Genomic DNA, 27,326 nt, shown 5'->3' with positions numbered 1-27,326 from the left:
ATGAATAGACTAAGTATTGATTTAAAAGCTCATGGTAGAGATGACTGGCGAAGTCTAACCGAGGCCCTTTGCTTCATTGGTGTAAGAGGGGATGATCATCATATATATATATATATATATATATAACTATATATATATATATATATATATACTGTATATCTAACTATATATATATATATATATATATGGTCAGTCTCTAGGACATTGTCCCGTTCCTTGCCTTTGCCACTCACAATCAAACTTTAAACAAAATATCAAGATAAAATGTGCCCTGGTCAGACCAAAGATGATGTATATTTAAGATACAAGGGCATTAACATGGAAAGAGAAACAAAAGCTGGAGTGATCAGAAATAAGGATGCTGGGGTGGTTTTAGGGGATATTGCTGCGCAACGAGGCTAAAAAACCAAGAAATCTGGATAAAGTTTAGGAATGGTAAAAACTATTTACATAATAAAAGTCAAGACTGAGACAATATGGGTAATGTAGTGAGGATGGATGAGAAGGGAGTGAAGAGGTCTTGGTTGAAACCTATTGGGCATTGAACATCAAGAGAAAGACCAAAAATTAGATGGTATGATAAAAGGAAAGGAAAATTTAAAGAATGATCTGGTAAAGGAAGACACTTTCGATGGAAATAGCTAATGAAAACGTATCAAAGTAACCGACCAATTAGACAGGCGATAGTGGTAGGGATCAAGAATACACAGTAAATTTTATACAATAAAACTACAAATTATAAAATAGGACCTTCCTGTTATTAGAAAACACATTACTGTAGTTTCAATAAATAATACCTACTCCTCGATGTTCGTACTCTTGTATTATCTGAATGCTAATAACACTTTATTGTTGATCTTTGATATGAAAGCTATTCATGTTTCTAACAAACTTGTTTCTTGTTGATATGTTTCCAAGAATAGTACCTTTGTGTACTGAAACCACCTCTTCACTACCAATACGAATATGTATATCTGTTTCTCTCTTAAGCCTATCAGTATATATTTTTAGATGAAAACTGAATTTTTTTTATACTTTATTTGTAACACTCATTACCACTACATGCTCATTTCTATAAACCAAACTTCTCACAAATTTCTTTTGTGTAATGGCTTCTTAAATTGTCCATTACCTCTTCTTTTTGTATTAAAAAAAATCTTTGTTTATTTAACATCTATATACTGTACACCCAAAGAACTGTACAAACAGAGTTATTTTCTGTTTTCTCTTGTGCTTTTATATACATTTGATAACATTTACTATAACTCTAACCTTGCTGACAATACTATAATTCTCCTTCTTGTACTATCAGTCAACATTTTGTCACTAAACATCTGCCACTTCCCATTCTATTCGCACCCTTTCCAGCACAGCAAGATTTTAAAAATCCTGCATCATAAGCTCATATAGAAAATATAACAAAGAAAAAGAAATAAAGCTCCCTTGATCAAAAATATTTCTGCATCAAATACAGTAATTTATTTTATCCTCCTTCCTCACATTTTTTTTTTTCATTGAACAATGTTATGCAAGATTATTTTGTATTCCCCATTATTGTGCCTTTCATTTTTAATCCTTCTATATACTATACCTCTTTCATTTTTTGGGATAGTCATCTTTGACCCATACACCAATCTCACTTAGTGAAACCCATAAAAAAAATCTACATTTTTTTCTATTCTAACCAACTTTACTATATTTTCAGAATTTTCCCTAATCTTTATTCTACTCATACCTGTTTCAATTCCTTCCATACTTTAAAGCCTTCTTCTAAATTGGTAATAACTACTTTATTATAAATAATTATCAACCATATCTGTTTGATTGCATCTTTCAAATATTATTTCCCTCCTGAACTAATAAATTCTATATACGCATATTTTACTTTGTTAAACCTCTTATGATATATTGGTGAGAATGATGCTACCACTTCACAGCATTCCATTTCTGAATGATTGAATGATAGAGGAATACCTGAAATTAGCTTTCGTTAAGCTAAGTCCACTCATACACCTGGTAAAATATTTGTTTCCTCCCTTGGATGAATGAATGATATTCATGATGCTTTGCTTATACTGGTCTTGACAGTAAAGTAAAAAGGCTTACCTGAATTCTACTGTTTCTCCAACATCAAGAGGAACATTTCCGGTAAGTGTGTTGATAGTATGAACCAACTGGTTGGTTGTATTGCTATACTCATCTGCTGCCAACACAGAGTCATTGACCTCCATCATATTACTTATGACTGACACCAAGCTGTTGGCAACCTACAATAAATCAAGTAAACATATGTCAAGAGGTTTACTACTGATCTTGAATAATCATAATCATTAATAAAATCTTCTATTTTCAAATGGGACCTACATCACAGTATTGAGATGATACAACACAAATTGAAATTACATAAATTTAATAAATTGTCAAGGTAAAATATAAATTAAAAATACAAATTTTGGTAAACTTACAGAAGAGTCAATAAGTGCATGTTCCACAAGTTTTTCTAATTGTTTTGCAGCACGTGTAAACATCTGAGCATCAATTGATGGAGGGGAAGAAGTGAGAGAGGCAAGATCCTTTGATGCATTTTCAGCTGTTAATGTTGCCATATCACGGCAAGCTTTAGTATCTGGTGTCTCCCAAGCAGCTGATCCATCTGGTAACAGAACACATTTCCGCACAGCCATGCCATCAGTCTTCTGCTTTTTCGATAATCTTTGTGGAACTTTCCATGTCACAGGCCTATCTTTTCCATCATCTTGTTTGTGCTTACCACTGACTGTAGGATCGACATGCATTGTTTCTGCTTCCTTGATTATTGAATAATCTACTCTCTTTGCTCTATACTGCTCAGGCTCACGACTATGAAAATCTGATGAAACTACCTGTTCATCAGAAGGAGATTCAAGTTGTTCATTATGATTAATTTGAGGCACTGAGGCAGATTTTTCTTTAAATGGTGTTTCACCAATGCGAGGAAGCTCACGTTGTTCACCGATACGTGCAAATTCAACAGGTTTCTCACCTATTCGAGGAAGCTCACGCTGTTCACCAATGCGTGGAAATTCAACAGGTTTCTCACCTATTCGAGGAAGCTCACGCTGTTCACCAATGCGTGGAAATTCAACAGGTTTCTCACCTATTCGAGGAAGCTCACGCTGTTCACCAATGCGTGGAAATTCAACAGGTTTCTCACCTATTCGAGGAAGCTCACGCTGTTCACCAATGCGTGGAAATTCAATAGGTTTCTCACCTATTCGAGGAAGCTCGGGCTGTTCACCAATACGTGGAAATTCAATAGGATTCTCACCAATTCGTGGAAATTCTGCATGATTTTTTACCGTCTGTGGAAGCTCAACTTTTTCCTCCAATCCTAAAAGTTCAATAGGTCTTTTAGTAATTGGCATCTGTCTTTGAGAGCCAAAATTATTTCTCAAAGCTCTCTGAAGATTTATTTGCCTGCCTTCTCGTAAATCAGCTTGTACCTGCACTTCCTCCCTCTCTTGATTTTGCTCAGAATGAACTTGCTGCCTTCGTCTATGAGGTCTTACTTTTCTTGATGTGCCTCTAATGCGAGAAGATATCATACGTCGGCGTGCTCCCATTTTATCCTAGGGAACAGTTACTAATTTAATCAAATGTTGTTAAATTATGTATATAGAAATATTAAAATATTAATAACAAATTCATTTGAAAGTACAGTATGAAATCTAAATTTACTTGCCTCTCGTTCACTCGTCCTTGAACTGACAGAAGCATCCCCTGTTTTCTCATCGGGAGGTAATTCTGCATTTCTGGCTCTTCGGTTTATGTGAATCATCCCACCTTCCCACTCTGCATGGGTTGTGTAGCCTCCAGTAATAGGAGGATGAATAGTATGACGACTGCGACTACGGTGCCGGGGCTGAACAGTTGTAGGTTTAAAACTAAAACGCCTTGAATTAATGGGTGAAGATCTATGAACTGTACGCTGTTCTTGAACAGCTGGGAAATCTTGAAAATGAGATGAAACAGATGGAGGACTTGTGGATGAAGGTTGTGAAGAAACAGTTGGGGGACTTTGATAAGAATATTGTAGGGGAACAGTTGTATGTAGGGGAACAGTTGTAGGACGTTCAGAAGAAACTTCTGGGGGACTTGGAGAAGAATAATGTGGTGTAATAGTAGGTTGACTGTTAACAACATGTTCAGAATGACCACTTGGAGCGTTGGGTGCAGAAAATGAATTACGTTCTTTCTCATCTTCGTGATCAGTTGTAGTCATACTTTCATCTTCGTCATAACTGAGTATTGTCCTCTGCAAAAGGCTTTTCCCAAAATTTGATGAAACAGTTGTAGCTTCTGTTGTAAGGGTTATTTCTGTAGCTGACACTCCTGGGAGTAATTTCGCTGCTGCAGTTGTGATCCCGTAAGGACAAGTGAGAGCGGCAACTTCACCGTGACGCACTGCTGGCCACTGGAACTCGCCAGTATCAAGGATCGTTGTCACGGCAGGGCAGGACTCTGGTCAGGGAGAGAGGTAGACGTAGAAAGGCGCAGGCTGGTGCTAGGGGGGATCATGCGCTGGAAGGTTTCGCCGTGCTGTGAAAAACAAACAGCGACAGTGGGAGGAGCAGACGCTACAAGAAGTATTCAGGCCTCTGTAAAAACTACATCAGGCTGACTAAATACCCATCTACATCAGAAAGGGGAACTCCACTACACACCAAACAAGTTATAATTACAAGAAAAATTATATTTTAACAACATGCATGAATATGATTACACTAAAATTTGCATGCTACAGTTCTTTAAAAAGAGTGTGGTATCTTCTTAGAAGTTAATTTCAGCTCATCGAAATGAAAGAGAACACAACAGTAAAAACAATATCAATATATTTAAAGTAAGGGACACCCAGTCATCTTAATAAAGTAATTACCATACTTTCTGGATCAGGTATTCAAGATGACAATAAAACGATAGTTAAAAATCTGAAGTATTCATCTATTTCCAAGAGGGTGCTTTCCAAAGCATCTGTTTAGGAAAACTTTACAAACTAATCGAATAAAAAATTGTTATGAGATGAAATTAAATTTCTAGAATATTTAATCCACTTTCAAACTCTTATCTTAGAATATATAAAGGTTATCAACTTTAAAGAAGAAACCCCATAAATTCTCCTTTTTAAACCTAGAAAATAGTCATGAAATTATGGTAAAATACCTGACTCCACAGGAAGAATTTAATGTAAACAATAAAGATAAATTGCTGAAGAAAACAATTTTCACACCTTGGCCAACAATTAGAAAGTACTGTCTCATATCTAATAACTTTGAGGTACCGATACTTTTATAACAAACTGCTTCTAGTATACAAAAACAAAAAAGTACATAAAGGTAGCTATTTAATGACTACTGAGTCTAACTGAAGGAAAGATGATAAGAAATTCTCATGTTGTTAACCAAGGTCTAGATATTGTCTTTAGACTTTGCCACCATGAAAGGAAGGACTGCCAACATGCCAACATATTTTACCAACAAGACAGAGCACCTTGAACCTAAAGGCACATTTTAATGTTGGGAAGTCAACCCCTTTGCCAACAACATGAACAGATTCTATTTTGGTTAAGATGTGCACTGACAATCATATTCATTTCTACATTTATGTGCATAAAATTGTCCTATATAGTATACTGTTATGATACTATAAATCTATGGCTATTTTATCATTAAACTTTATCAAAAGATTTAGGGTGTAGATGTTATATATACAAATACAATTCAAAGTATACTAATATGGAGATAAGGATGCAAGGATATATACACTATCATATCCCTGAAAAAAGTGAAGAGAATGGAAGGGAAAAACCATATTAAGATTATAATAAGGAAATAGCAATTGTTTATTTTGAAATGAATCAAATATAAATCTAAGGTTTATTTATTGTGCAAAAATTTATAAAAAGTAATAGCAGGCAATCAACTACATTTCCATAAATTAGGACAAAGAGCATTGGTTAAGGCAATATTCTTAGTTTATTTTTACACGAGAGAACCTTCAAAAACACTATAATATAGCTCAAAATTTAAAGGCACTCAAATAACTTAAAACCCACAAAAAACCATTGACACATATTATTAGGCAGCAAAAGCAAAAGCTTCTTGTTACCTGAATGAAGACAATCTTCTATAAGCATGACCCGCTTACCACTGGGGAGTTGTTAACGATTAGGGAGAAGACTAAACTTATGCACAAGCAGAAAAAGATGGATAAATCGGTCAGTCATGCAAATAGCATATCATTCCGACATAACAGTCGCCCATCATTCAAGGATCATCAAACCATGTAACAAATCTTCAAGACTTTTGCAGTTAACATGAATTACCTAGACCAGTCATGCCAACTGATTTTGGTTATAAGACCAATTTCTCTAGTGATGAAATCTAAGATTAAGGATGCACATATTGTACAATAGATCATTACTGCAGGCTGCAGATATAATTCCATTTTAATTGGTTTATTTGAAAATTTCAATTATGCTATAAGTATTAGAGAGGACTGAATGTCTCTAAAATAACATACTAACCAATCAAAGATCATGGACAGACCTTATGGGACTGTAGACAATACAATAATCAGGAACGAGAAAAAAGGTGATGATGAAGCATGCACTCAAACATTAAATGAAGTCCCAATGACGGTAGTAGTTCTTCACAATAAAGGCTCACTAATAGTGCCCCGAAGAGATTAATATTTGTTTGAAATTCGAAATCATCGGTAACAATGTTATGATTGACATGTAGGCTAGAAGATAATCATCTAAAATAAATCATGTATGGAGCAAACATCACATAAGCAAGTAAGAAATAGAGGAAGAGAGTGTCATTCCAAGCAAATCTTAAAATAGATGAAGGTCTAGGAGAGCGATGGCCAAAGCTCTTTCATTCTTACCTGCAATGGCACAATTTGGACCACTGTATCCCAAAGCACAGTCACACAAGAAAGAAGCCACACCATCAAAACACGTGGCCCCATTGAGGCACGGGGAGGACGCACACTCGTCTGAAAGTGTGGCTCATTAGCATATGTAGCCCCAAAATGTGAGCGTGTAAGAAAGAGAGGTAGTCATCCTTTTATTTTAAACGACTGCAATAAGTCGCATTGAAATGGTTACCAATAAGACGTGTGAGGATTTTGCTTTTAAAGTTAACCTCACTGAAAGCACCACCATCATCGGCATTAATTATTGCCCTCCCATCCATTGTGGGAGAAGGAAATTTTAGTGAAAGCGATGCAAGAAACCTGACATTAATCATAATCTCATTCATATTTAAATAAAATTTGATCTTTTAAACTATCAGCTTATTTCTTTAGGATTTAATTGATTCTAGATTACTTTATGTGATAGGGAGTATACAAAATGGTAAACTGTTTATTAAGTGTGCAAATAGACACTAATAATGCTTACTTAAACTGCCTAAGAAAAATTTTAAGTAGGTGTTAAGCAAGTCACTATCTAAATACTGTATGAGCTTTAAGTTTTTAGTTCTATTTTGTGGGGTGCATTATATAATTATGATCCATAAATTGTCAAGAACAACAAATTTGTTATTAAATCTAGGAAAACCATATCTCCATACATATGTACATGAGTTTAAGAAACTGGCTAATTTGTAAATAAAATCCATCTCTTCCAATCCATTTTTAAGGTATTTAAGAATTCAAAAGATCAAAAATGCTCAGCACAAAATGATCAAATCAGTGAACACCAGTGATACAATGAGCTAATCAAAACCATTTGTGTTAAGGTAAGCTAAGTGGGTTAATATAGTACTATAAATCGAAACAGACAGAAGGGACAAGTGTGGAGGATACAAGCAGATCATCTTACCTAGATCCTCATTGCAAGTTTTTCCTCTCCAGCCCTCGGGACAGTCACACACGAAGTCGTTGAACTTGTCGGTGCAAGTGCCTCTCACGCAAGGACTGGACGAACACTCATCGATTTCGACTTCACAAAAAGTACCTAAAAATATTCAGACGTGAAATGGAACAATTATTAGCTTTTTTTTATTACTGTATTAGATTATGAGAATGGGTTTTTAACCATAGGGTAATGGGTAAGACCAGCGTACTGAAGTTATTCTCCATTATAAATTTCACTATAAATACTGGAAAGAATCCAATAACTTCTACCCTCGAGCAATCAAATTCCTATGAATATTAACCAAGAAGTATGTCTATGCATTTACAAATTTGAGAACACAAAAATAAGAAGTCATTTTAGTAGACAATCCTTTGAAAAATTAATGTAAAGAAATTAATGTAAATATTCATTAGAAAAGGATTATGTCACCTTACAAACTGTCCCCCCAGGTACAGGTATTTCAGTCCATTCTTTTTTTTCAGTAAGAAACTGGCCGTAATAATAACAAAACTGTAGATATGATATTATATGAATAATAAGTACTAAGCTGGAGATGAAAGCTGTAATTTTGCAGTAGTATGTAATAGGCAACTCGTACTAACTTATCCCCTTTTGATTTTTTATGTCAAAATTTAGTACATAAAAAGGTCACTATATGCATTTAATTTTCAATCATCAATACAATTATACCAAGTTGTCCAGACGTTTTTCTTGGACTGAATGAAAATGTAGACCTTATCCAAAAACAGAATAGAAAGTTTTTACTTAATTTCAACAATAAATTATTTTCTCTCATGAAGTATTCCTTAGGTATATTCAATTTTCAGATCTACATCTAGCTTCCCTGATTTGATCCTATTTTCAAATGCACTAAATAAAAATTTGTACCTTGCAAACAAAGAATGAAAAAAGCCTTGGAAAATATACTTCTCTATTTATAAAAAAAGTTTTCCTATTGCTCAATTTTCAAATCTTTAATCTTAACTGTCGAAAGCAACTTAATATGCCAAATGGAAACATTAAATTTCTAAACAGAGGGAAAAAAAGAGAGTTAGTTTTCACCTGTGTATCCAGGGATGCAATCGCACATAAAGGATGCCACACCATCAACACAGGTGGCACCATTCTGGCAGGGGGAACTGCTACACTCGTCTGTATCCACCTCACAGAGGACTCCTAAATGCCCCGTCCGAAGGGGTACCAGGAGGGACAAAGCGAGGAAAGGGGAAGAGGAGCTTGAGCTTACATGCACACATTTTCAAGCAAATTTATCAGAGCTTGAGGAAGCATTCTTTTCTTGATGCTTAGAGATATATTTTTTATGTGTTAGCTAAAATAAGACACTTTATACTTGCTATGTGATAACTTATGATAAACCCTTTAAATGGCCATACATTATAATTTCACTTACATTTCACATGCAAATTAGGAAAGGTATAATTCATTCCATAAGAAAAATTGGCCTTAAACATATTCCATATCGGAAGTTTATTCTTTAGTCAATAAAAAGGTGGCAATCCTAAAACTATTATTTATACTGTACTGGATTACCTATTATAACAATGTATTAATCAGTAACAAATACGTTTTTAATAACAAAAACATTTTACAAACAAACAACAAATAACACAAAAGACATAAAATCCGGAGCTAATGACAGCAAAACCTAATGTAGGTCAAAAATAAAAGCGATTTCCAAATCAACATGAATAATTTGCAAAGAAGTCATACAAAATCATAAAATGAAAAGCATTCTTTCCCTTCAGAACTTGAATAATGGTGCTAAAAGATTCCTTTGAAAATTCCAAGAGAAGGCATTTAAATTTTTGGTTTCTTGTTAGATTTTGTACTCCGAATGATAAGAAGACTTTTTAACACCTTTATGTTTAATCTTACATTTTCAATAATCATTCATTATTCTCAAATAATTTATTTGTTATTTATCAAAATTCCTATCAATAAATACATTAACACAACTTGGTGTGTTTACTTTTATTTTATATGTATGTAAGTAATTTAACTACACATACTATACAATATACAAATCAAATCAAATAAAATATGCTTTAAATACATGCACTGAAACTATACCAACTTATGTATATTTTTCATGTATAACTGCATGACTTCATGGAAAGTGAAAAACTACTACAGTCAAAAGATTATCACGGCCCAGCTATGTATGACACCGCAGTCCGTATTTTATTTAAAATGAGAACTCGAACAGCTTCCTTGCCAAGAGGAAGATTTTAACGCAGTTCAACGTCAATCTGGTCATCGTTTAAAAGCCGGTTGTCTTAACTTCTCGCAGAAACAGACCTCTTCTGTTTTCCCACTCTCTGGAGCGGGAGATTGAATCGGAACAGTTCACTGCAAAAAGCGAAAGCCTAAAACTGTCCAAGAATGATTTAAATAGAGGTTTGTTAGGTGAAAGCAAAGCTGCCAAGCCTCTTCAGGCGAATTAGGAAAGGAGTGAGAGAGAGTAACAGAACACTATAGGAGACCTGAAGCGGTGACGATGCGTTACAAATCTCGCAACCTAGACACAGAATCATTCCTACAAATCAGGAGAGAAATGGGGTTAGTGAGTACAGTAGAACAGAACAATAGAAAACTTCAACAAATGACGGTACTCTTGGCCTCTTTTAAGACAAATTATTTTTCTATAGTAAACTGGGATCAGTATTTGTTACATCATTACTTGAGCTCCAAATTTTTTACTTAAACTTGAATTGTATTCAAAATATGGAGTTAAAATGTAATAATGCGCAACACCTCAGTAAAATTATTTTGAGGAAACCTTTTAATTGGCTGTAATTCATTCATTTGGAAAGCCTTTTTTTTTTTTTCCATTTGAAATACCCAAGAATATGAGAACCATCATTTTCTCAACTTTCTAAAGACTTCATTAGTGAACACCATAAAACCTGCTGAAGAAATAGCAATCGAAATGTTAGTTGCTGTAATTCAAACGACCACCTAAAAGAGGATTTTACTAAAAAATAAAAAAATAAAAATTCATGCATCACTCCATTGCACGAAGATATTATTTGGCAAATTTGTGAACCAACAATCCCCTGAAATTATTTACTGTAAAGAGTAAACAGATTACTAGGTATGCTATTAGTATCCAATATATTAGGGCAAGATACTGAACTGCTATTCTGTACGTAGTACACTTGAAGTAGCATGAAATTCCATATACAGTAGCTATCAAGACAACTACAGAAAACTAAACTAACTCAGTGCAGAAGTTAATAGTATAATCTGTGCTTAGCATGATAACTTTTCTTGCACATTATGAAGATCCACTTACCAATCATGTTATACAGTATAGAGATTAATACTTTACTCTATGCCACATACCTTCATATCCAGGTGAACAATGGCAGATAAAATCTGTATTTGTGAGATTCGTACACCAAGCGCCGTAGTAACAGGGATTCATTGAACATGGGTCATAACCTTCACACATTTCACCAAAGAAACCTTTCGGACATATACATCTGTACTCTCTGTTCTCGTGGCTGTGCAAAAAAGTAAAAAAATATATAAAGATTATTATGAAATCTTGAAATTTACCCTTTGTTTCATAGCTAATAAACGGACATTTGGAAATTTTAACAATCGTGAGCCTAACATGGAAATTAATAGGAGTACCAATTGGATAAAACTCTGAACTGTCAAGGCAAGGTTTAGGAAAAAAATATGTCATATAGCAGAAAGTTGTGATCAAATCTATATTCATTCAACAGAGATCGACTTCATTATGAATAATATGACACTCAAAGATATGGGGAAAAAGAGAAAACAAGAAAAACCTAAGTATGTTTATGGAACTTAAAAGTTAAAATAAGTAATTTTATATGGAAAAAAAAAGAATTTTTCTTCAAGAAAACCTGGTCGAAAAAATAGTAATCATTAAGTTTTATAGATAAGGTTTTATATGTACTGTATAATACAGTATGTATACACAAAATTGTGTAAACACGTGTTATTAGGCCTATACAGTATAAGTTTGTCCCATATATGGATTTCAGGGGTTAGCAACCTTTCGAACCTAGGGTGATTACTCTGAGTATACATACTGTATAAAGTACATTCAGTAAATCAATAAAAGATGATATTATGCATAAATGTTACCAAGTAATATTACACAATTTATGAAATATTGGTTACTGATAAATAAGATGACAGTTATGGTAAGATATAAAATATTTGATACAATGAATATCTCAAGTCATCACACGAATCTTCAGTTTCTGAACAACAATCGAGATGAATATCACCAGCAACCTAACAATCATACAGCATTCTGAATTTTAAGTGTAGCTGTTTCCCAGAGCACACATGCAAAAATTAGCTGTTAATTCATTTGCTTGATCTGTACTGATTTCGCATATATATTATATTCTTACATAAAAAATAGGAATAAGACAGTTGATGATAGTGACAAATAAAAACTTTATTAGAATCCTGATAAAATTGAAAAAAAAAAGGTCATTGCTAAGTCTGAGTGCTGTGCATGTCTGGTCTAGATAGACAATATGGTATGGCAAAATCAACGATACACACTACACTGTACTATACTGTACTGTAATTAGTCCATCAACTGTCCTTACTATAGGTGAGGTTAGGTTAAATCTTTCTTTAATCTATTTATATGCTGTACTGACTTCTGTAGGAATCTTTATACATTAGTAATGTGAACTTTGTGTAAAAATCCTTCATGAAGAGAGAATTTTGATCTGGATTACCTGTACTATACTCAATTTTAGGTTTACTGTTATTGAGAAAGTTTACCCGATTTCTGAACAAACAGAATTTGTAAAAACTCCTGGAATGAATGACATTTGATAACCAGGTTGTTACTCTCGGCTATAATAAAAAACATAACTTATTCACCATATCAATTCAATTCCTATCACCATATTGGTAAAAATTTGGATATCCTAGGATGCAAAATAACCCTCATAATGATTAGATGGAATTATTAATGGTTGAATGTATTAATATCTGGTATCATCTACAGGATGACTTCCTGCCATAAAGAAAGGTATCCTCTCATATTTTCTGTCAATTATTTTGTTTGTTTCTTAAATGACATAGTATAAGATAGAGAAGGATATCAAATAAGGAAGGATATCACATAAGAAGTCTGGTACTTGTTCCAAAGGTTGCCAATCCCTGGATTTAACACTCAACAAAGGACAAATACAGATGAAAGTTACTTCTAAAATTGACATTGTTGACAAGATTTCTGGTAGTAAATATAAAACAGTGACACCACATCCCATGCATAAATGTTTTTCCTAAACTGTTACACATGCTAAAAGTCAGATATATAACAAACTTGATTTAGAGTTATTAGATCGTCTGCATAAAATAAAAATAAAAAATAATCACTATTGTCATATTTGTCATTAACCTAAACACAAAACATTTGTAGGTCCAAAATAATTTATTTACAGAGCTACAATCATATCAATCTTTAATAAGTTCAATAGATGTAAAATAAGACTGAGTGGACAGGAATGATATCATCTCTGATACCTTTCTATTTCATGATCTCTAGGTTCTGTGGTTGTTTATTTCTGACTATAGAAAAGCAATGGAATTTTCCCACAAGTTTAGCTTTACAGTGCTTGATTGCTATAAATATTCCACTTGTTAGAGGCAACCCTAGGGATCCTGAGTTTTGGCTAAATTTTCGATTCTTCTAATTTCTTCAAGTCTGAATATGAAAAAATTCTCTAGCTTTCTTTAGCTTAATTTACGTATGACGTCTATGACAATGCTGTATATCTTGAAAAAAAAAAAAAAATATTCTGTTCGTACACATAGTAAAGTATGATTGATGAAGACATCCCTATTGTGATAAATCAAGTCTCAAATTCTGCTTATTTTCTAAATATTACCCTTTTATTCCACCACCTTTGTCATCCCCATCTAGCTACCACTTCAAGGTTTTACTCTTCTTTCCTACCAAGAATTTTGAATTATTGTATACTGCACTATCTTTTCAGAAATCTTTTCTTCATTCTTTCCAAATGACCAATGCACATCATAACTCTTGTATCTCTATATTCCTCTATATTCACCTTTTACCATACTATCTTAGCCAGTTAATCCTGCACAGTCTATAATTTATCTCAATAGCTTGAAGGCTTTTCATTTACTCACAATCAATGTTCAGTAGCATTGTTTCAATAGTCCCTTCAAACCTCTCAAATTTTGTTTCCGCGCATCCATTTCTTTCCCAATTCTATTGCAGAGCTCCTCTTACCTTCCATATTTGACTTATTCTGATACACAATGCCCGAATCCACTAAATTCAATTATACAGTATAGTAAATTGTAAGAATTAACCCCTTCCATTCTTTTCCCAGGCAGCTTAATGATCACTATTCTATTTTCATAGATTCTGTCTCTTTCTGAACTGGTCTCTTGTTAAATTTCTCATTAATTTTTTTCCTCTAATAAAGACTTGTAAATTCTTAGTATCTTCCCCTTTACTATTGCTGATTAATAAAAGGAAAAGCCACCAAAGAAAATAATTTAAAAAAATTGTGACATAACATTAATGAATATTGCAATTTTCTTCAACAATTCTTACAAGCCAAAATAAGAGGGTTACAGAACATGCATATCAGGACTAAGACATGAAAAACAGCAAGACAATCATTGTAATGCAAACAAAACCTGTAATGAAACAGTCCTGGAATATGTAATTTATAAAGATAAGAAAGAGGCCACTGAACACACACTTGAAAGGAGAAAGTACAAAACAAAAACCCATACATGACAAATGCACACGAGAAATGAAGAGCACAAATGAACATAGCACCAAAACATGTGAGGGTGTGTTCAATTTTGTACAAGGCCCATATGTACAGAAACCATGGACACTACAAAAGCATTCTTACCCAACACGTGTAATGACGTGGCTTCTCCTGAGAAAATCAAAGGATCAAAAGAAGTACAGTTAATTCAATTATTTTAAACTGAAATATCATGTCATCACTTCAACCTACTCAAACCCACTGCAAGGAACATAAGGATCACACAAATTTGTAAATGATTATAGAGTAGAATTTCTTTTAAAATTAAGAACTAGCTAATGCTCTACTTAATACTTCCTAGTTATTATGGCCATTTGTAGTATACTCTATTCAAGTGGCTTTGCATGTTATTATTTTGAACACAAGAAATTTTTAGAAGTGTTAACTTTAAATAGTTCAAAGTACACTACAGTAAATCAATATCATAGAAGAGCAAGAAGAGTTACACTACACCATCAATGCAGCTATATCTTGCATTATAAAAATATTAGATTCAGGAGTGCAGAGCTCCCTAATATCACTGGATAGGAAACATTCAGTCCTCTGTTCAGAGATTAACGGAGTGATTGTTGTCTTACGCCATAAAGTCTTTTTGTTTTTTGTATCTCAACATAGCAGAGATATGGTAACATATTAAAGGGAAAGGACAGGCACAAGTCAAGGAAGTACAGACATAATTTAAATAGGAAGAAAACAAAGAATTTGGACCTTTTTGGTGTCTATGAAGAGAATCTGAAACTTTCTTTGGGGTTTCCAAATGTCTTGTAACTATATCGAGTTGTCAAAGTAAGAGTCTCTAGTTGTTATTTCCAAGAGTAGAACTTAACCCATATGCAAGTAGAGGTACTCACAGCACTAACTAAATATAAAAGGGGTTAACCTTCTAAATCTGACATTGAAATAAAAACCAGCTACAGCAAAACAATAAAGTTAAAATAAAAACAGTCATAGCAAAACAATCATTATACAGTAAAAACTATTAGTACTATGTATCAAAACATCAACAATTAGCATTTACTAAGTGCATGGAAACACTAAATGAGACACGTTTGAATGTTGACACACGAAACTGAAAATAAATCTTTGATCTAATGATATTGAAAACTACGAATATCTATCACCTAAACTACCTGTAGTGTCATCTTACCTGATGCAAGTCCCACCATTGTAGCACGGGCTTACGGACACAGCGGAGCAGGGATCGATCAGAGTGCAGTTGGGGCCATAAAATCCAGGAGGGCATTCGCATCTGAAGGTGCCATGGGAGATATTGACACAGCGGCCTAAGAGGAACAGAATAGGCGACTATTATCATTACAAAGAGAGAAGTGAAGAAAAAATTCACTCTATTGTAAGCAAAAATCTATTTTTCTAAATCATTGGATTGAAGTAAAATTATTCTATTCTATGTATGTATGTATGTATGTATGTATGTATGTATGTATGTATGTATGTATATATATATATATATATATATATATATATATATATATGTAGATATACATACATATATACATATATATATATATATATATATATATATATATATATATATATATATATATATATATATACATATATATACATATACAGACACACACACACACACATATATATATATATATATATATATATATATATATATATATATATATATATAAACACACACACACATATATATATATAGACACACATTATATATATATATATATATATATATATATATATATATATATATATATATATATACTGTATATATCTAGACATTATATATATACATATATATGTCTAGATATAGATATATATATATATATATATATATATATATATATATATATATATATATATATATGTCTATATATATATATATATATATATATATATATATATATATATATATATATATATATATATATGAATTACCATCTTGAAAAAAACACAAGTTACTGCACTAAACCACTATTTGTACTTCTGGTGAACAAACAATAATCCATATTGTTGCTTTAGATATCACACAAAAAAATTTCAAATTGTAAAATAAGACCATAATTCAAATACAACAAATATAAAGTTCACTCCTAATTTCTAAGTAAAATAAATACCAAAATTTTCTCTTACCAAAGTGCAAGCATGGGTTCTCTGGGAGACAAGGGTTGTGATACTGGCAATTTTCACCATAGTAACCTTGATGACAGTAACAGGTATAGCCCGGGGCTTCGATGTGTAAGGTACAGTTGCCATGCCCACATGTACCATTAGCACAGACTGACAAAAAGATTCAATTAGATTAATGTATTCAAATCAAAAGTAACCAGTATTTTAAAAGTAGTATGTTACGAAAAATAATATTGGTAAATAACTACTCTAAATGGAACTAACTTTTACTGTTATACCAGTAACAGGAAAAACAGCAAACATTAAATGATAAGAAGTATTTGCAATACATGCAAAGATGGTATAAAGATAGAATAAGGAAATTGATACAAAAGTTAATGATTCTTTCGTATGTACAGTATATTAAATAAAATCAAGAAGTGACATGAAGCATCACTATGCAATTTTATATCCATATAATCTTAAAACAACACCTATGATTTACCATTAATGTTTACATATAATATTGCAAAGTAATTCTTTATGGGTAAATTGAGTTTGTACTATAAACACTTCATATTCATATTTGGTGACAAAACATTAAAATATATTAAAGTATTCTAATTACAGACATGACTAAAATGATTAACTAGGAAGCAATTGCTCACAAAAGTATAAAATAATTCCCTTAAAGCTAACTGGAAACTGGAAGTAATTCTTCCTAAATGTATAGGGCATTATCTAGTAATTCATTCAGTTACTGACTACGTTATGAACTTTATAATGATGCTGTTTACTACATCTAATATTGTACATTTAATAACCAATCAAAAACATTCCTTTATAAACTGCTATTCCACTAATAACACTTCCAGCAAACCAAACCTTTTACAGTATCAAATTCATACCTAATTTACATGAACTATATCCAGCAGTCATCGAAAAAGTTTAAACCATGCCATGCAGACCATAAGAGAGCTTTATAATGAATATTTTGTTCCTGAATGAGTCAAATGTATGTATCGATGTTGTGAAATGAACTAGGTGATAATTGAGCTATGGCAGCAGCAGTCAAATAATGTACGCAGTATCATCTGGCAAAAGAATGGAAGCTTATTCATATCTTGACCCTGATAAGGGTGATAGTTCTTTGTCAGTGTGAGACTGAAACATGCCTAGGAATAAGCAGGGATACACTGCCATCTGTATATTTAGCTTAAGCATTTCACTAGCTATTGGTATATGCCCAATTGCTAGCCGAGTTTACGGAGTATTGATGACCTTTCCTCGACTGATTAAAAGTTCCTCTCTAGACGATACAACCCATGTCTCTTAACAAGGAGCTTCAATGGATGAGAGTTAGATGATGGACAAGTACTTACAAGTATTTGCTCAAAGTAAGAGCATAGTTATTACAGATCATTTAACAATTCACAATAAATCATTTACATGTGTTATTAATTGTCAGCTCTGACACATCTTGTTATATTTGACTCCTAGTTAGTTTTTTAGCAAATCATATACACAACAGCTTTACTCAGTGTGGTCAATATTTGTTTATTTACATTACAGTTTTCAGGGAGCACCTGGTAAAAGCCAGTAATTTAGCAGGCTCATTTTCAAAATCTATTGACACGTCTAATTATTCCAATGGGTGCTCACAGCTTTGGAGTTGGTGATACCTCTTACTATAGACGCCATCTTACCATTGAAGACGTTGGAAACCCAATTCTGTTGACTAAGAACAATTCTGATGCATTGAAATATGGTACCTACAAACTGTTGACATTACTTGATTAGAGAACCCACCACAGAGCTTCTTTACACATCCCAGGAGTAAGGGAAAATCAGTATCCTTCTCCAAAGCTAAGATAAATTAAAATGGCTCTAAGAGTGAGTTTCATGACGAAACTGATATGACATGTATAAACAATTTTTCTTAAAAATGGCAAAAGAAGACAATCCCAAGAAATGTAAAAAGATCAAATGTTATAAAATAAAAAAGGATCTCCCTTTTGGTAGAGGGATTAATTAAATATGTCAGATGGGTTTGTTTTTTTTTCTCATAAATTCTATATCAAAGAACAAACAAGGAAGAAACACGATAAAATTCAAGGGCTTTGACCACCTTGACTGCAAAACACTGTTGTTCAAACATATTCAGTTTTCTTAGTGATCCTGTTCTGGGGATAATTCTTACTTTTCTTACGATTCCTCCATTTCATCTGTGATCTCGAAGCATTGTTAGAAAGGTTTCAAAAAGTTGTGCTTCACGAAGACATAAGTTTAAAGAAATAGGACTGTAATTTGCAATAACTCTTGAGACTGACATAAAGAGGGATAAAGACCAACAACCAAACCTATGAATTTCTCATGAAAAAGGGTAAAATTATAGAGATAAAAACTTAATTTTCTATAAAAAAAGAGCACTACAACAGCAAAAATTTTAAATTCTCTAAAAGTGTAAACCTATACAGCATAACCCTTAATTCCCTTAATGAAGCATAAACCTAAATGGCATAACCTTTAAACTCTCTGAAGAAACCTAAGTGGTAAAACCTTTAAATTCTGTGTAGTAGTAGTGTAAACAACTACTGTATAAACAAGAAATTCCCCAACAGAAGTGTAAATCACACAAGCATAACCAGATAACTGGGTAGGTTACAGAAATATATCACCTCTTGCAAGAAAACTGCAGTCAGATTGTTTATTGACAAAACCAGATAAATAAGTGTACTATGATCATTATGTAAGAAATGTCTGTATCAATGTCCTAGAATAATTTGTATACTCTGCTGTTAAAATTCTCCTGAAAATGCTGTCCTATACAGAAAGCAAACGCTTCTGTCAAAAGAATGTGAGTTTAGCGTCTTTTTTTTTTTTTTTTTATAGCGATGTTTGCTCACTCAAAAAATGTTTTCAAGCTATATACTGTATCCAGTTGAATGTATAAATCAGATTCCACTTACACCTGGAAGTCTTTTTTCAAAGACTTGCAATCAACCAGTACTGCAGTCTATTCTATAGCAACATAGCAATGCAAAAACCCACAGGACTACTCTGAAAACAACTAGATAAGCCAATGGCAAAGCTAAGCTACGAATGTCAGATTTAGAATAATTTCTCTCCAATGAAATCAATACACAACTAATACATTTTTTGTAAGATAATATCACTAATGTTATTCTTAGCTCTGACCAATCCAAAAATACCATATATAACCCAACATCACTAGAGGTGACAAAATCCATATTCATGCAAGACAAAAGCCATTAAGCCTCAAATATTTTACTGTTACTATAATTCAATAGAAAGCCGTACAATATCCACTGTCTTTTTAACATCTGTAGTCCCATGGCAATGTAATATACCTAGTCATTCTGGAAAAGCAGAGATTCTAGGTAAGCTCATGCATACTTTTGATATCACTGTAAATTTCTTGGACATTGAGATATACTGGAATTTCATCGAATTTCATTTAGTGAAATGATGGTTAGAGATTGTAACTTAGCATCATCAATATTACTGTCCCTTTATGGCAAGACAAAAGGAACTGTTTTGGATGTGCACTGCAAAACGAATGGATAATGGCATTATAAACATTAATTTTTAATCCATCGAAGTGATAACTGTGAGGAAAAACATATCAACAGAAAATCAATGTCATAGAATTGTTTTCTGTATGTTAAATAACACATGGCCGAGGAATATATAGCCTTTTGGTGATGCAAAAGGAGATAATTCCAGAGTCTGTAGTATGCCACACAGGTTTATACAACCCATATGTTAATTGAATGTCAAAAGCATTTTCTGTTTCTTCTTTTTGTATTTAAAGCATTCCTTTCTTATTTCAAACCTAAGTATGGTATATTATTTAGCTTTATCGATGGCTCTAAGCAGTATCATATAGCATTTTAAAATATGATACAAAGATATTTAAAAACTATCATTTAAATCTGTTCACTACTACAGTATATGTAACAGGAACACATCACATTTTAGGAACAGATATGTACAGTAAACAATAGTATGGAACTTTGTCTGTTTACTCCACTATCTAGTTATTGCACCATTGTAAATAAACCATGCTATTCACAAAGCCAACAATCAGACCTTGTAGTTTTACAGAGCCTCTTTAGAAAACCATTTACCATTACGATCCATTATATAACATAATTGTAATCCAGACTTACAATTATTGGTGGTGCTAGCAATTCCAGGTGTGGCTGGAAGAGATATTTGCTCAGCCCTCCATGCTCGCACACCAACAACATACTCTGTCCATTTAGCCAAACCATTAATTGGGGCGCAGTATCTATGCATTTCCACCACACCCTCTGCTAACATTCCCCTGCCACTTAATGAATGGTTGTGTGACTGTAGCAGTTGAAGCTAGAAAATTGGTAAATATTATAAAACTAATATGGCCTAAATCCGACGATAATTTAAGACATATTCCAAGTCGCTATAGTCATCAATACTAATCAGCTTGAGCACCTACATGGATATATCATTCTGAAAAAATTAATTCTACTGTATTGACCGTCTGATCAGAGGCTTTCACAAAAACATTGATAAACTTGAATAATCAAAATCACATAAATAGCAAAACTACTGCATTGGGAGACGTCCCTTACCGTTACGTTTACTTGATCAAGTGTCAGGTTCAAAGATCCCCTCTCCAGCTTGGCATTTAGCTCCTCCAGAGTAAGATTAAAGGCATTGTTCTGATAGTCCCAAAAGGAAACTATGGGCATGAGGCGGTAACCATTGGTATGAGTAAGGTTCAAAATACCTCTTTGTGAACCTGCGTAAGTTGGTCTGTATGTCTGACCAAATCTCTGGGAATGAGTAAGATTATAATTTCCCCTTTCATAAACCTTAACTTCCTTTTCATAAGCTGGAGGTGCATAACTGGGCCTCACTCTCTGTGGATGGGTAATGTTTTTTCTCCCACTTCTAAAACCCAGGTTTTCTAAGGTGGGAGTATATTTTGAACCTAGTCTCTGAGGATGAGTGCGATTAAATGTACCTGCTGGGTATCGTCTTGAATCAAAACCAACAGGCAAGTATCCCTTTTCGTCAATCATTCCTCGATGTTTTTCGTCATACTGTTCGTAGCCTGTTCTAAAGGGGTACTGATGTGTGTCATATCTACCTGGCTTGTAACCAGGCCGTATGCTTTGGTGATAAGTAGTTTGAGGATATGTGAAATTTTTATACTTTTCTATATCAGTTTGAGTTCTATCAGGTGAAACAAAACTTGGACCAAGACCCTGAGGATGAGTAAGATTTGTCGCAGGAGGCTCTCTTCTTTCGAATAACACCCTGTCTGGACGGTCTGTTGCATAAATAGGGCCAACTCCTTGAGGTCCTGTAAAATTTCCAGCCATGTCAACTGGGTATCCTGAATGCGTATTTCTGTAGGCTGGTCCAAAACTTGTAATCCTTGTAAAATTGGCAGTAGTTCTTTGAAGTGAGCCTGTGTAATCTGCTGCTGTGTAAATCTCATCAGGCTCCAAAGGCTCTGTAAAATTAGCCATTTGGTCATAATCAGCACCAACAATTGCAGGGTGGTACCGATATGGTGTATGGTGAGTATAGTTAGGGTTGAACCTGTAACTAGGATCAAAATTTACAGTGTAATGATAATTGGTTCCTGTGCGGTTAAGATACCGGTAACCAGAACCATAAAAGGGAAACTGGCCATATGAAAAACCAGGCTCATGACGGTAACCAGGACCATAACGATAACCAGGACCATAACGATAACCAGAACCATAACGTTGGTCAGAGTAGTAGCGCATACCATTTCCATTGCCATTGCGCTGGTCATCATTATAACGTCGACCTTGACCATAACGTTGACCGTTTCCATACCTATGACCAGGTCCATATCGATGACCAGGGCCATAGCGATAACCAGGACCATAGCGTGGACCAGGACCATAGCGCGGACCAGGACCATATCGATAATCAAGCCGATAACCTTGACCAGGAATGTATGGTTGATTAATGCCATACTGGTAACCAGGCACAAATGGTCCTGAGGGGATACCACTGATGTTCCTTGAGTAGCCACCATATGGGATACCCGAATTGTAAGTTTGGTTGTATTGCTGTCGGTTACTCGTGCTATTCAATTCTTTCTTAAGCATAGTAGACCAGTAGCTAGTGCCATAGCTTTGGTTATATAAACCTCCGTGCCACCCTATGGGCATAAAGTTTGGTCCATAGCCAAACCAGTGGGTAATGTTGAGTGCAGCCTTTTCAACCAGTACATTCAACTGTTCAAGTGTAAAGTTAACAGCCTCTTGTTCATAAATCCTTCTATGTAAAACAGTAGGAGTGTAAGTCAAAACATAACCATCCGGTGATCCATGGGAAGGGGCATACCAACAGACATTTACACTTGATTCAGTTGTGTTCTGCACTGTTACATTTCTTGGTTCTGCAACACATACAAAAATGCATTTGCTTACATCATAACAACAAACTTGACATAGGATCTTATAAAACGTGAGTATGATGGTCGTTATGCTGATGAGACAAAAGTAAACAAAATAATGAATGAAATGATACCTGATGTCCAATCGAAATTAACACCACAGCAAGTAAGAAAGAACTTTATAACCTGCAACCTGCGTCTCTCTCGATGATCTAACAATCAGAAGTTAAAATGAAAATGAACTCAAGTTAAGGTAAATATATAATAAGGTTGGAAAAGATAATATAGCATGAATAATTCTAAAATACTTACTGAAAGAAATGTCATCTTAGGAGGATCGTCTTTTGAAAGGAAATCATATACTCTTTTGAACAGCAAAATGAGTTATAAAAGTAATTAGAAGAAAATATATGAACATGGGGTTGCAAAAAAACTAATGCTTTCTTTTCTTGAAGAGATTTAATTCTGGAAAAAGGTCGGAGCAATTCAAAAGAGTATAAGATATTTCCATGAATTGAACTGGATATTGAAAAAAAATACTGACAGCTACATCACTTGAAACCAACACACCCACTCAAACAAACACAGAAAGAAAAAAAGGAGAGAGAGAGAGAGAGAGAGAGAGAGAGAGAGAGAGAGAGAGAGAGAGAGAGAGAGAGAGAGAGAGAGAGAGAGAGTTATTAGCTTACCTGACATCTCCCTGATATAAACTGTTAAATTGGCGACAGTATGACGTTGAGGGGAGCCCCAGTCAGAGGCCCCGACGAGGAGTCTAAGAGGGGATTTGGACATATCCAAAGGGTACCTAACTTTCAGGTCTCCTGTGTGAGGGTCGATGTCCAGTGGGGACCAAGTCCTAAATACGAGAGATAAATTTAATGAAAGACAAATAAAATGTAATAATAAACTTTGATTTTCTAATTACTGTATTGTGGATCAAGATGTACATTTCTACCGTTAAATACTACTTGTTTTTTGTATACGACATGAGAGCAAAGCTAAATTCTTATATGTAAAATATCGTATTCATTACATTACAAAATTACCAGGATAATGAAATTTGAAAATATGCTTAGGGCATTAAGGTTTTGGAAATATTTATAATTAGAACTTACGGCGTTTCCAGAAAATAGTCAAGAGCATGATACTTGGCAGGGTCTTGGATGAAGTACTGAATATGGCGATTATAATCTTTCTCATCCTCATCATAGGCTTCTATCGTCAGGAGCGTTGTGCCCCTAGTTGCTGTGACGATTACTTCAAGGCTGAAAGAAAAAACAAATGAGATTAGTTGAGTCACAATACTATTTAGAACCTGTGAGGGATTATGAACTGGTTCCAAATCTATGCTCAAGTCAGTCCCTAAGAAGGTAGTAAAAAAGTAAAAGGAACTGGTTATTTTTATTAGTATTATATTGGATCCCTTTCTGGTTAAGGCTCTTTTTTCCTTTGCCTAGTCTGGTCTATTCTTTACGCATTCCATTTTTTCCTCATATACCGGACAACACAAAGATAACTGAAAAATTCTTTTCACTCAAGGGGTTAACTACTGCTCTGTAATTAACCAGTGGCTACTTTCCACTTGGTATGGGTAGGGGAAAATCTTTAGCTATGTAAGCAGCTCTTCTAGAGAGACACTCCAAAATCAAACCACTGATCTCTAGTCTTGGGTAGTGCTATAGCCTCTGTGCCATCGTCTTCCCCCTTCTTGGGTTAGAGTCCTCTTGCTTGAGGGTACACTCAGGAACACTATTCAATCTGTTTTCTTATTTCTTTTCCTCAATAAGCTATTTTCTCTGCTGGAGACATTGGACTTATCCTGCTTTTTCTTAGCTAATAATAATAATAATAATAATAATAATAATAATAATAATAATAATAATAATAATAATAATAACAATAAATATTATTATTATTATTATTATTATTATTATTATTATTATTATTATTATTATTATTACTAGACAAACTGCAACTCTAGGCTAGTTGGAAAAGCGAAAAATGCCAAAACCCGAGGGTAGGCTATCAACAGGAAAACCAGCCCGATAGGGAAAAGAAATGGGTAAACAAATAATACATAATCATATAAATAACTATGTTAAACAAATAAGCAACAAAGGATAAAGACGAGAAGGGTATCAACCTGCTTAAAAGAAAAACATTTGAACTAAGTTTGAACCTCCTTGGTTTGAACTGCTGAAGCTGATCTAGTGATACACACAAGAGAGACTGCCACCTGTCTGTCCACAAGTACAGCACTGCATAAATTAAACTGTGGTACAGTTAATTTTTTTTTCTAAAGCTATACAGTACAAATTACAGTACATTGGCATTTTCTAATGTAGACTTACTTTACAAAATTAAAAAAAGGCGTTAAAATCCTTTACCTTCAACACAGACTTCTTATTAGACTTCCCTTCAACAGCTTACAGCTAGACTGTCGGTGGATTAAGCCCAACTTCTTATCTAAACATTGTTTTCATCATCTTAGTTAAACTGTAGCTGTGTTAACCGTGTTAAATATCTTACAGTTTAACTGACACTGTACTGAGTCATATTTCTGATACCAGCTTTCATTTAACCTATAATTGCATGGTCTGAAACCTTTCCAACAAAAAAGCTTTTTCACCAGTTCGAAATTAATCTCTCATTAAACGATATTTAAAGCTTGAGAAACAATCTTGATATATTAGAAATTTGCAAAACAAATGAGAATATTTGAGAGGTGCCTGCAATCATATAAATGAATTTCCTGACGTCTGGGGAACAATGAATCATGCCTCGTAATCTGTGAACCCCAAACTTCCAGCCTCACTCAAGGTTTGATAGTTTGATAGATTTCTTTGATATTACGACCTTGCTGTCTATGTTAGATACCGATGGGATGGTTTGGGAGAAGCCATAGGTCTACCTGTCGAGTCCTTAAGAGAATGGGGACGTAGTCAAAGGTGTGAAAATAAATCAGATATGTTTAAATTAAGTGTTTATTGCTTAAACAAATGTATAAAATGTGTTTTTGTCAATGAAGGACGAATAATTCAGCAGTAGACCTCACGCTATAGTACTAACGGGAGGTAGATCTCACGCTATAGTGTGGTAGACCTCACGCTATAGTACTAACGGGAGGTAGATCTCACGCTATAGTGTGGTAGACCTCACGCTATAGTAGCACCAATAAATCTTACATTTGTTGGCAATTATCGAATTCTCCAAGACACAACGCTGTGCTTGGGAGGATGAAAGAAGCGCGTTGGACGGAAAACAAAGGTTCAACTGATGTCTCGAGAGTGAAAAGATAAACTTTGACATGATTAAGCTTTAACAGCAGACACCTGTGTCAACACAGCTATACTGACTAAAATGATGATGATAATGTTTGAATTTGACAAGGAGCGATAATTTATGAGCATTGATAGCTTGCTTGGTGGAATTCATTTGTAAATAATAAAAAAATTGATTGTGGAACAGCTGTCCTGTACGAGGGGATATTTTCCTTACTTTATAGTTAAAAATATTCATAGCTAAAACTATATCAAATTCAATGTCTTTAGAATAGCTGTACTTTACAGAGGGGGAGGAGAAATATAGATTTTTTTTGTGGTTCAATATATATATATATATATATATATATATATATATATATATATATATATATATATATATATATATATATATATATATACATATATATATATATTATCATAGATATATATTTCCTTTGAATGGATGATTCTATCTTTTGATTGGGTTGAATATATATATATATATATATATATATATATATATATATATATATATATATATATATATATATATATATACTGTACATATATATATATATATATATATATAATATATATATATATATATATATATATATATATATATATATATATATATTATCATAGATATATATTCAACCCAATCAAATGATAGAATCATCCATTCAAAGGAAATCCTGTTGATGACGTCCAGATCTGAATCATGTCTAAATGAAAAACCAAATAACGATGATGAATAAAATTAAATCTAAATAAAA

The 27,326-nt window shown here is 33.6% G+C and overlaps 1 protein-coding gene across 1 annotated transcript in view; it reads right to left on the bottom strand.

Annotated features, from left to right (window-relative positions):
- Positions 1-27,326, bottom strand: part of LOC137648219 (uncharacterized) — a 90,925-nt gene that overhangs the window by 41,615 nt on the left and 21,984 nt on the right. The window contains exons 4-16 of the mRNA XM_068381142.1: positions 24,403-24,552; positions 23,977-24,143; positions 21,477-23,290; positions 21,033-21,231; positions 16,864-17,010; positions 15,893-16,028; positions 11,270-11,430; positions 8,966-9,079; positions 7,868-8,002; positions 6,928-7,038; positions 3,722-4,500; positions 2,466-3,608; positions 2,107-2,267 (exon numbers count right to left, since the gene is read on the bottom strand). Coding sequence (XP_068237243.1) covers positions 2,107-2,267; positions 2,466-3,608; positions 3,722-4,500; positions 6,928-7,038; positions 7,868-8,002; positions 8,966-9,079; positions 11,270-11,430; positions 15,893-16,028; positions 16,864-17,010; positions 21,033-21,231; positions 21,477-23,290; positions 23,977-24,143; positions 24,403-24,552 — 5,217 coding nt within the window. The remainder of the gene's footprint in view (positions 1-2,106; positions 2,268-2,465; positions 3,609-3,721; positions 4,501-6,927; positions 7,039-7,867; positions 8,003-8,965; positions 9,080-11,269; positions 11,431-15,892; positions 16,029-16,863; positions 17,011-21,032; positions 21,232-21,476; positions 23,291-23,976; positions 24,144-24,402; positions 24,553-27,326) is intronic.

This window comes from Palaemon carinicauda, chromosome 10 (genome assembly GCF_036898095.1).
Source record: "Palaemon carinicauda isolate YSFRI2023 chromosome 10, ASM3689809v2, whole genome shotgun sequence".
NCBI lineage: Eukaryota > Metazoa > Arthropoda > Malacostraca > Decapoda > Palaemonidae > Palaemon > Palaemon carinicauda.
The sequence above is the reverse complement of the archived record's forward strand: the minus strand, read 5'-3'. Positions and strand labels throughout refer to the sequence as shown.